The sequence below is a fragment of the Micropterus dolomieu genome, linkage group LG21, assembly GCF_021292245.1.
Source record: "Micropterus dolomieu isolate WLL.071019.BEF.003 ecotype Adirondacks linkage group LG21, ASM2129224v1, whole genome shotgun sequence".
Classification (NCBI taxonomy): domain Eukaryota; kingdom Metazoa; phylum Chordata; class Actinopteri; order Centrarchiformes; family Centrarchidae; genus Micropterus; species Micropterus dolomieu.
Window position 1 is genome coordinate 18,177,887 of NC_060170.1, and position 12,199 is coordinate 18,190,085.

Consider the following 12,199-nt stretch of genomic DNA (forward strand, 5'->3'; position numbering starts at 1 on the left):
CCTGGATGAGCTGCACTACCTGAGCCACTTGTGTGGGTTGTAGACTCCGTCTCATGCTACCACTAGAGTGAAAGCACCGCCAGCATTCAAAAGTGACCAAAACATCAGCCAGGAAGCATAGGAACAGAGAAGTGGTCTGTGGTCACCACCTGCAGAACCACTCCTTTATTGGGGGTGTCTTGCTAATTGCCTATAATTTCCACCTGTTGTCTATTCCATTTGCACAACAGCATGTGAAATTGATTGTCAATCAGTGTTGCTTCCTAAGTGGACAGTTTGATTTCACAGGAGTGTGATTGACTTGGAGTTACATTGTGTTGTTTAAGTGTTACCTTTATTTTTTTTGACTAGTGTATTTGATTATAACTTCTCATGTGACAACACTGAAGAAATTACACTTTGCTACAATGTAAAGTATTGAGTGCACGGCTTGTATAACAGTGTAAATTTGCTGTCCCCTCAAAATAACACATCACACAGCCATTCTGTCTAAACCACTGACAACAAAAGTGAGTACACCCATAAGTGAAAATGTCCAAATTGGGCCCAAAGTATCAATATTTTGTGTGGCCACCATTATTTTCCAGCACTGCCTTAACCCTCTTGGGCGTGGAGTTCACCAGCACTTCATAGGGTGCCACAGGAGACCTCTTCCACTCCTCCATGGAGCTGGTGGATATTAGAGACCTTGCGCTCCCCCAACTTCCGTTTAAGGATATGCTCAATAGGGTTTAGGTCTGGAAACTTGCTTGGCCAGTCCATCACCTTTACCCTCAGCTTCTTTAGCAAGGCAGTGGTCGTCTTGGAGGTGTGTTTGGGGTCATTATCATGTTGGAATACTGTCCTGCGGCCCAGTCTCCAAAGGGAGGGGATTATTCTCTGCTTCAGTATGTCACAGTACATGTTGGCATTCATGGTTCCCTCAATGAACTGTAGCTCCCCAGTGCCGGCAGCACTCCTGCAGCCCAAGACCATGACACTCCCACCACCATGCTTGAGACCATCTGAACCAAATAAATTTATCTTGGTCTCTTCAGACCACAGGACATGGTTCCAGTAATCCATGTCCTTAGTCTGCTTGTCTTCAGCAAACTTTTTGCGGGCTTTCTTATGCATCATCTTTAGAAGAGGCTTCCTTTTGGGACGACAGCCATGCAGACCAATTTGATGCAGTGTGGGGCGTATAGTCTAAGCACTGACCGGCGGACCCCCCACCCCTTCGACCTCTGCAGCAATGCTGGCAGCACTCATACGTCTATTTATATGTCTATAAGACAACCTCTAGATATGACACTGAGCATGTGCACTCAGCTTCTTTGGTCGACCATGGCGAGGCCTGTTCTGAGTGGAACCTGTCCTGGTGAACAGCTGTATGGTCTCGGCCACCATGCTGCAGCTCAGTTTCAGGGTCTTGGCAATCTTCTTATTAGGCCATCTTTATGTAGAGCAACCATTCTTTTTTAGATCCATGTTGAACTTCCAGTGACCAGTCTGAGGTAGTGTGAGAGCCATAACACCAAAACCCCCTTAACATAACCATAACACCCCTGCTCCCCATTCACACCTGAGACCTTGTAACACTAACGAGTCACATGACACCGTGGAGTAGGAATGGGAATCGAGAACCGTTCCAAAAGGCCCCGGTTCCAAAATGTGATATGTTATTTTGAGGATTTTGAGATTTTGCTTGGAAAAGCAAAAATGAGCAGAGCAGACAGAACAACAAGTTGATAGCACATGATAATTGAACCAATGTTTTTAACCAACTGATAGATGATAAAACTTTGACTTAATTATTCTCTGATCATTGCATTTTAGAAATCCGCAGAGGACCATGCTGACCAAATCCTCTACTTCTAAGATCAAACCCCCAGAAAAACCTGCATTAAATGTCAACTATATCAAGTGTGTTGTGAATGTTGAAGTTGCAAGAAATAACGGAAATCAATTGCCCAATGTATTTGACTGGACAATTACTAACTGAATTAGCATGTAGGTCGTGTCATAGCTTTCACCACAACACGTTTTTTTTTAAGTGATCTTCAGTACAATAAGGCAGTACCAATTCAAATGGAGGGTAGCCTACAGAGAAATCATGTGCTGAGTACATGTACGGGTACCCAGTATATCCACACAGATAGCGCCTCTTTCAGAGCCCATATCACACAGCCAAAATTCTCCAGTGTTAACGTGTGGAGTGTGCGTGTAATATTCGTGCTTTCCATTCTGTAAGCAGTTTCTCCAGCAGCCAGACAGGCAGAGAAGGTGAATGAATGAAGCTTAGCCAAGTTCCAAGACAATAAATAAAACAAAAAATTTAACTACTCAACAAATTTAAATATGTTGTTACCAGGATACTTTTACTATTTTTAGTTGATAAATGACTTAAACGATTAATCGATTACCACAATATTCATTGATTTCCTGCCAATCACATAATAAATTAATTGTTTCAGCATTATTTTATGTGGGATTTTATCTAATTGATATCCCAAGGGCACGTGGGCAAACTTCTATTTAGATTTCTTTGGCACTGCAATTGCCTTACCAAAACCAACAATGTCTCTACTTCAAGACACAAAGAAATCAATAGCCTGATTTTCTACCATTATAATTTGAAGGAGAGAAACATGGTTTTCAAGTCAGGCAGGGTTAGCACAAGTAAAAAGACAACTAAAATCCGCAGTGCACACATTCAGTATTTTGAATGTGAGTCAATTCACATACAACTTTATGCAAACTGAACCAGGCCCATGAACAATAAAGTTTTTTTTAATAGAAAACAAGTAAAATCCCTCATAATATAAAACCCAGCAATGCAGACACAGCAGAACTTTCTTTTTAAAAGGTTCAGAGGCAAAGTTTCCACAAAGTCAACAGCAGAATTGATCCATTCTTGGGAGTTGCTATATCTTAGCTGTGAGGATTTCTCTAAATCATGTGCTGTTCTAGCACAGGTACACTTTAAATCAACAAGAACATGTTGGCTAAGGTTGCAGGGCTGTACACTTTCACCTAATTCCAGCTGTAGTGGCTTCAACCATTAGAGGATGCCAAATCATTAAAAAGCTAATACTCACAGTCAATTTTGTGATTGGGACTTTGAACATCAATTGTAGAAATTATGTGGTAAAGGACAGCATAGTTCCTATCTTGGCTACTGATTGCATTAGGGATGTCGAGTGATGTAATATATCAAATTTAATGTTTGGCCTGTTTTCTCAGCTAAAGCATTCTTTCACCTAATTATTTCAAATGGTTCTGAAACAGCTGGATTAGTTGGACGAACATCCTACATCGTCCTGTCCCTGGACTTTGACAGACAAGCCCCGACCGTATATTTACCTTAGGTCTATTGATCACTAGCCTGTTTGACAAGCCAAACCAGGAAAGTGCGGCGTTTGCTCAACAGTGGACCTTTCCTCATGTATCTGAGCAAACACAGCATTCTGCAACTGATATCTGACAAAAGATGTGATAACAAGTGTCAATAGCGTGTTGTGCGCAAAACCTGAATGACATTTGTTAATGTTTGATGAGCTGCATGTTGAGGGATTGATAAACTGTCTGAAGAACAATTTGTCTCAAATCAATCCATTTCTGTTGCTTATTTGTCTTGACACAAAGCAGTAAAAACACCAGTAACCTACCGGATGATGTCACATGGTCCCACCCCATGAGAAATGTAGATCCTGGAGTGGACAGCCAATCCAGGGAGGAAATTAGTAGGAGAAGGACCAGGAGATTGGAGGAGGATGAGACAGCCATGATGCTGGAGAAAAAGACAGAGGGTAGAATGAGATAGGGGCAGGAACACGGAGGTTATAATTACCATTTGGACTCCATGATGACATGCCCATGTGAAAAACCCTCCTTCCTCCTCTACTCTCTACCCCCCTCACTCTTTCTCTCTGCCCTGGGAGAACAAATTGTGGGTGTCATTTAGTTTCAGCTGGTGTATTTGAAACCCAACATGGAACACGGCATAATTAATTATTATGCCAGGTTGGTGCTGCAGCATTTGTAGGATGAATTTATGAAGCATGCTTTCTTTGTACAGGGCTTTTTGTACAAAGTTCTCCGGCGCTGTGCCAGAATTCTGGCACGGAGTGTTTTGTATTCGACTATATATTTATGTCCGTGGAAAGTATTCTTGGCATATTTTTTTTTTAACTCTGCATGATATGTGTGTAGGGCGGCACGGTGGTGCAGTGATTAGCACTGTCGCCTCACAGCAAGAAGGTTGTGGGTTCAAATCCCGGTTGCCCCGGCCTTTCTGTGTGGAGTTTGCATGTTCTCCCCGTGCCTGCGTGGTTCTCTCTGGGTGCTCCGGTTTCCTCCCACCATCCAAAGACATGCGAGTGTGAGCGTGAGTGGTTGTTTGTCTATGTGTGGCCCTGTGATGGACTGGCGACCAGGGCGTACCCCGCCTTGCGCCCGATGTCCTGATGGCTCTAGCCCCCCCCGCGACCCTGTACGCAGGATAAGTGGTTCATGATGGATGGATGGATGACGTGTGTGTGAAGCACTAGTCCTCAGCGCAATTGGTGGTTCGGTGTGCACACGAAAGAATGGGGATTGGCCCTTCCCGACTACGTGGACTCATTGGCTATTGTAAGCCGTAAACAGGACATGGAAGTTTCTATTGCATCAACTGAGGTGTCAATCAAAAGGTCAACATGTAGCCACTTCTTTTGGTTTACATGCTAATTGCAGTTAGGCTAGTATAAAACAACGCAACAGCAGTCCATGTGTATTTTTTGGGTTAGGGTTAGGGTTAGCAAGGCCATTTTTGTCAGAATGTAATCCACCGGTGGACGACGGCTTCACAGATAAGTCATTTTGATTATTGGCTGTGTCTGAAGTGGGCCACCGGTACCAATACATCTACATTTTACTCTTTGGCGTACCGGGACCAGCCCTATCAGGTTCTCTGGGCACTACGTGACGCTCACCTGTTCCCGTTCTCGTCTGCCTGCTAATCCCTGTCAGTGGAGACAGAGCAGGGAGAAGCTTTCATGCAGCCGTGTGCGCAAAGTTGCTCATCAAAGTTACAGCGCTACAGCAAACTTTTGAAATGTTGAATTTGTTGTTCTGCATGAATGATTATTGACGAATTAGTTCTTAGCATTTACTAATTAGAGACTGACCACCAGGTAGAGCATTTTTTCTTAAATAAGTATTTAATGAATGAAAATAACTCACAGAAATGAAACTAAGGTTAGCTAGCCTTTATAGTATACTATTATCTAAAATTATAATAAATACACTAACATTAGCCCTAGTAGGCCTACTGGCCTATACACACGCCAACATGTGAATGGGGAGTATGAGCAGGGCTGGGCAATAAAACAATAATGATAATTATCAATAACAATATAACAAATGTTCAATAAATTCTTGATTTAATTCATTTGAATCACTAACAAATTAGCAAATTAACACTTTATCATTGTGCCAGTCAGTGATGCCAGGCCTAATTTTATTTGCACATAACTCCAGTCCATGTTACACAACTCCGGTTGGTAACGCCACGTGGTAATATTAAAACTGCACACTATCATCTTCAAAGTCTATATGATAAAAAACTGTTGCTTATTTACACATCCAGGAGATTTGAAGCAACATTAGCATTCATTGAGAGTAATGTCCCTGAACACTTGATGAATGTAAGTACAATATTTACTCTCCTTTTAGCTCTGTTTTGGTCGCCACCAACTCCTGAGGAAAATAGCACTCTGTTTAGCTTGGTGTCCAGAATACAGGAGAATCTAGAAAGATGTCTTGGCAAATGTGTACCACATTAACATAACTTAACATAACTTAACTTTTCCCCACAGCTTGACTCCCCTTCTAAAAACTGGACATGAATTTCCCAACAAAACCTTTAACACAGAAATGTGGTGACTGCCTCCTTCATCCAGGCCATCTACCTACAACTAAAATAAGATTTTTTTTAACAGTATGTGGTCTGCGGTATAGAAAAACGATGACAAACTACTTCCAATCAGCAATAAGCTAGTGTTGGTGGAGTAGTTCTACCAGTCAAGTCCACATGTCTAAATATAGGCCAAATTGTCTGTCCTCACCCTTGGCTATTTACAGCTGCGTCTCCGCAATTTTCCTGGGCAGCCAACAACCCCAAACGTGGAGGTTATGTTTTGTATGCTGGCAACGCTGCCAGTCTTTTCCCCAATTCTAGTGTAGTCTGAGGACAGAGTATCTTAATGCTATATGACTACAGTGAGCTATACAGCATATCAAATTCTCCGGCATGTTTTTACAGGAGAAAGGTTTGGGTCCCATGCCTAGAAATAGAAACCCAAAAATCATTTCACAGCGTTTTTACTTATATATAGCGTGACAACTACTGAGTAACAATGTGGCCACTTCAAGCACAGAGAATTTGCAATACTAAGTGGCAAGAAAATGCCTGGGCACAGGTGTTCAAACATTGGCACCTATTTACAATAAGAATGCCAGCCATTCATTTATTCTGGATTAGATTTACTGCAGATATTTTGTATCTAAAATGCGACTACAGCAAAAACAAACAAAAACAATGTAGCAACAAGATGGTTTGTAAAACTGGACTACTCACAATGTAACTACTAACATAAATTTCCCGTATGCAGTCATAAGTGTGTGTGTGTGTGTGTGTGTGTGTGTGTGTGTGTGTGTGTGTGTGTGTGTGAATTCCAAAAGTCAGAGGCCATACAAGGCCAAGTTATACAATGCAAGAATTTATGGTAGAGAGCTGTCAAGCTGCAGCCTCATCTGGCATGACTAAAATGCTTAATTTACAATCAATTACTGCTCATTTTTCTGCATTTGACAGCTCAAGTTTGTCTTCAGGTCATCTCAGACACTCTCTGTCTCAACTGCCTTTCAGTTTTGATAATCTGTCATTCTCAAAGTATAATTAAAAACAGCCTATTTTTCTCCCCTCGTCAAAAAACTAAAGCACCATTATTACAGTGAACTTAACAACTGTTCGATGAGCACTTTCAAAAGTTTTCTTTATGAAAAAGTGTAACATTCTTTAATGAGTTGAGGAACCAAAGGACTATAAAAGAGAGCCCCTCCACTGCAACATGTGGCCTTATGTTAATTGTAACATTAGTCTCCCCGCCTCTCATGTGAAAGTATCTGTGAAAGCCCTGGCAAGGCTGGTGCTTCATCTCCATCTCGTGCACGTTTCTCCACCATTCCTCTCCTTGTCTCAGCCAATTGCAGGTTCTGAGACTCACAGGAAGATTGCCTAAGCCAATCAGAAAAGAGGGAGGCTCAGCCCTGGTCTCCTGGGGTCCTTTGGTAAACATTTAAGGTCTCTGTAGTCAACCTTCCTCCCACTACCTCTGCCCTAAAACGCACAGACACACACACACACACACACTTACTTGCATGCAAAATCTTGTCTTGGCACCCCACTGCCAACCCCATGCCTCTCCCATGTTTCCTCAAATCTCTATTAATCATCTGTGCTTGTTCAAGAAGGAGCTGACAAGAGAGGGAGGAAGATGTTAGTAGATGGGGTGACGGCATAAGGGTGAAGCCAAAGAAAAAGAAAGGTTAGGGGGTGAGAGGTCACATAACCTCTGTGTTAGTTCCATCTATAGCTGCAGAAAAAAGCATGCACCCATAGCAATGTTGCAAGCAAGTTCCTCCAAAAAGAAAATAGAAAGACTGCAGTGTATGCACTCTGATATTCTATCTTCAGCTCTCTGCACAGCTACTGGACAACGCTCATCTTATAGTCAACTCTCTTCTATCTAATTGGATGGGACAGTGGTTCTCAATCTTGGGCGGTGGGGTCACTGCAGGGGTGCACATGGCCACTGGGGAAAAATGTAAGCATGAGCATGTAAAGTTTAAAAGGAAAAAAATCAGATCCATGAAAAGAAAAACTATAAAAGTGTGCTTTGATGCTTGCAAGGCAAAACATATCAAGTTTGTGGGATTTATTCACACAGATTGACATCTACTTAAGTCATACATCCGTCATATCTGAAATGGTTTGGGGGAGCTTACTTTGCATTGTTGATTTCACATAAATTTGTTATTGGTTGGTGGGACTAACAACTCTAAATTAAATAAATAAATATTGGACAAAAATCCAGGACAAGTTTCTCCAAAGTTAAGTTTCAGGACTGAAGTCCAGAAACGTTTGGATGCTTTTATTTTAATGGATGCATTGTGAATAAAGCATCACAGCTTTTGACACCATGCAGATGTTAATGGTTCCAGAAATCAAACCATTTCTTTACAGTCAGTCCATCTTTTCTTGCTGAGGTACTGGGTTGTGTTTTGGATCCCTTAAGATAAATGATCACCAACATGATTGGTCAATACTACTCAGAATACAAATGGAAACCAGAATACACTCCCAAAACCAAAATCTTGTTCCTTGCCTACAGATTCTGCATTCATATGTAGATATCTGTTAGAGATTATTCTAGGCAGTGTTGCAATGTGTCAACAATGGGAGGGAAGAAGAAGACATGGATTGTATGGTTTAAAATACTTTAAAAAATGGCTCTGCAAATGTTTTATGAGGAAAATATGTATAAATATGTTTTGGTGAGAATTAGTGCATTTAAACAAAACTCTGTTCTCAGGAAAACCCCACAGGGCACCTTAAATTAATTACACAGGGCTATTTACTAGTATTTCATTTTCTTGTTTCTACTGAGCTGCTCGGCAAGTTTAAATATTTGAGATCAACATGTATATTTCGGACTTTTCATCCAACAATATGACATGCCTCAAAATTGATTTAATTCTGTCTGACTCAAGATTTTATTAGACCCATCTTGTACAGTTTATACATTCAATAAACTTGCAAGACTGTGGCTCAGTGTACCTTAAGGGCCTTAAGACAAGGACCCCCTACATGCTCACTCATATGTAATTCCTTGTAAGACCATAATTTAAATGCAAATATGAAATGTGGGTGTACTGCAAAGTGTGCTGGAAAATAATCTGTGAGTTTTATTTATTTATTTTTCTTAAATAAGTAAATCTAAAAATGTTTCAGGTGACAAGCGTGCAGGGAAAAGTTCACCATCTAAACACTGCTGTTTATGTTGAGATACTATTTTTATTCAGCACAGTTCCATTATATAAATAAAGGATTTTCCAGTAAGTTGGGGTTTCAAACGTGTTTCATAAATATCATTTAAGGTGCTAGGGACTCACATTTATGAATGCAATGCCCCCCATTAGTGGATTTCTGTTCTTTCAATCACTCACTATGCATATACTTTTATTCCTTTCTTTAGTCCCTGTATCTCATTCATTGCAGTCTATCTATCACTACAAATACCCTGATGGTCCAAGCTCAAAGTGCTTATCTCACTGGGCTCCTTAAGGGGCTAAAGGAGAATTAAAGGAAGATGTGAAAGAATTTAGTATGACCTTGTTAATTATTTTGGAACCAGTCACTGAATTACTACCAAAGCTTACATAACACAATCTCAAGCTATTCAGGGTCGTATTTCTTAATGAAAGCCAGGCACAAATTCAACCAAAGGCAATCAACTATAATACTGGAATAAAGCCCATATGAATAAAGCATGAGTGTGACACCACAAGGAATCTTTATTGGCTCTATGACCACAGAAAAGAACTATCACCTCGGTTAAAATCTGCTTACGTTAGACTAGCCAGCGATGTAGCCAGAATGATGCTCCCACAGGAACACACGTGAATATAAATGATTTACATGCAAAAACTTACCAAGAAGATCATCACCCAACTTTAGACTGCTAACCCCTCTGATGTGACTTGTCACTTTGTGAAAAGTAACATGAGCTGGAGATGAGCTTTCGACCTTCGAAATCAAAAGCAGGATTGGCAATTCTCCCAGTATTTTTTTCTCTCCACCCCTGCCTACTTGCGCACATTCGGTGCATGTCCTACGAAAAAAAAACACTGTGGCACAGTGTAGCTTACCATTAGCCTGCAGTTGCACTTTTCATCTTGACACGAAGGCCACTGCCAGAGTCTTTACTTTTTCACAGCAACGACATACGTATATCGACAGACTTCCAAGCACCTGGCACCTAAATTAATTTCATGAAGGATCTTTAATACTCTGTCTCCACAAGGTATGGTTAAGCTTCATAACCGTATGACAACCACTATACAATATATTTAACAAATAATTATGCACAAATGATCATATATTTAATCATGATCATTTCAAAATAATCATGTTTGTGAGTACACATACACAAAGTTGTCCAAGTCCACTGTTCCCTCAATAATTACACAAGAATCATCTAAATAGATTTTATGCCCTCGACCCCACCCCCCCCTCACCACTAACCTCTTTCTGTAAAATAAACAAAATTTGAGTAAACATACCACAGACTTGAGCCTGCACGTTACACCAGACACTGCTGAGGAAGAGCCCCTTCAGACAAAAGGCGGGGCCCGAAAACTAACTTTTGGATGTGCTTACATGAATTCATTAATCTGTGGTAAGAGTGCGTGTGCATGTGTGTGTGTGTTTGTGGAGAGAGTATCCGCGCAGATACAGGATGCATTTTTAACCTGTGTGCACTGTGCATGTGTGTCTGTGAGATCTCAGGCATTCAGATCTGGCTACTGGATGGCTCTAATGTCTTCTACTCTTATTTCATAAGAGAGAGTGGAAAACTCAGAGTCAGCACGCTGGCATGAGAAGAGCCTGTGCTGGAAGCAGATCAGGACACACACATCTGCAAACCCCCCTACAGTCGGTGTGTGTGTGGGAGGCGGGTCAAAGAAAGAGTGGGTGTTTGTGTGTACGCACGTGCATGTGTGCATGTGCTAAATAAAGTGTGTGTGCATCGGGGCAAGAACGAGAAAGGTAAAGAGTCCTACAGAAACAGAGAGAGTGTGTGCTGCACAGGTCTGAAAATGGATCTTTGTGGAAAATGTCTGCTTTTCAGCGTTCCACGTGGTATGTGTGCACGCACAGGCATGCAACCGTTTGTCTAAGATATTAAAACCAAAGCTGTCAAGTAAAATTTTGCCCCAAATCTACATTTTCATCTTTTACAGCTTGACTTCGGGTAAAATCACTGGAGACAACTCATTCAAACTAATCAAAATTGACAGTCACATGTTAACTAATCTGGATTTTGGTTTTAATGATTTACTACATTTTGAATATTACATACTCAGTGCTTAAGGTTGTAGAGAGCCTATTTAAAATAATAAATACAAGTATCTATCAACCCACTTATTGTTTTTAAGGAATAAGTATGGATGTGCAGCATCTCTAATTTGCTCTAAATCCTGCCGTTTCTCACTCTATGTCAGACACACACACACAAGTGTGTAAAATCTAATGGTTTCCAGAGAGATGTTGAGCTGTCGGAGGGTAAAGAACCTAACAGCTGTATTTAATGTTGCATGTGGGAGTGTAGCAAAGAGGCAGAAACCGATGGAATTAACGTCTCTTAAAAGTCCTTGCCTCATCTATTAAAACATCTCTTACTTCAGCTACCTGGTGGATGCTATAATGGCTGCCATTATGCATGTCTCTCATCGTGCTAATTTTCTGCATTGGTACTTAGTGAGCAACCATTGTAACAACAAATGCCCTGAAATATAGTCCAGAAAATATATATTCAGGTTAATATTATAAAACTGAGCAATGCTATTGAAAAGGTTTTTGGTATGCACATTATCACACATATCAAACAGTGTCACAGATTTCCAACAAAGGTTAAAGTCAAGGGCAACTGGACTTGGTTGAAGATACTGGAAGACGTTTCGTCCCTCATCCAAAGGACTTCTTCAGTTCTGACTGACTGGCAGGGAAACTCAGCTATTTAACCTCAGTGGGGTCGTTGGCCCGGGTCATCGATACCGCTGGTTCGTTAGTGTTCCTTGTTGCTGTGACGACAGTCGTTACAGTCGTTAGGACTACCAGTGGCCAAGACTGAACGACCATCGTTGGTATCTTCACCTGAGGCCAATAGGTTACGTTTGTTGAGTTTCCTGGGAAGTGATGAAAGGACAGCATTGTAAGTGGGGGATAAGTGGTGGCGTAGACCCCCTCCCCTGTTCAATGACGGCTTCTCAACCCTGGTGTAGATGGCTTCCTTGACACCTCTTTCAAACCATCCATCTTCTCTGTCTAAAATGTGCACCTGGTGGTCCTCAAATGAGTGTCCTCTGTCCTTCAGATGTAAGTAAACTGCAG

At 41.2% G+C, this 12,199-nt stretch overlaps 1 protein-coding gene across 2 annotated transcripts in view; it reads right to left on the reverse strand.

Moving 5' to 3' along the window:
- The window catches only part of ghra (growth hormone receptor a), a 39,626-nt gene that overhangs the window by 25,418 nt on the left and 2,009 nt on the right, over positions 1 to 12,199 (reverse strand). Inside the window, exons 1-2 of one of the 2 annotated variants that reach the window (XM_046034199.1) lie at positions 9,955 to 10,239; positions 3,651 to 3,772 (exon numbers count right to left, since the gene is read on the reverse strand). In XM_046034199.1, coding sequence (XP_045890155.1) covers positions 3,651 to 3,768 — 118 coding nt within the window. In that variant the 5' untranslated portion in view covers positions 3,769 to 3,772; positions 9,955 to 10,239. Of the gene's footprint in view, positions 1 to 3,650; positions 3,773 to 9,954; positions 10,240 to 12,199 lie in introns of those variants that run through there. The other variant, XM_046034198.1, reaches the window with a different exon arrangement.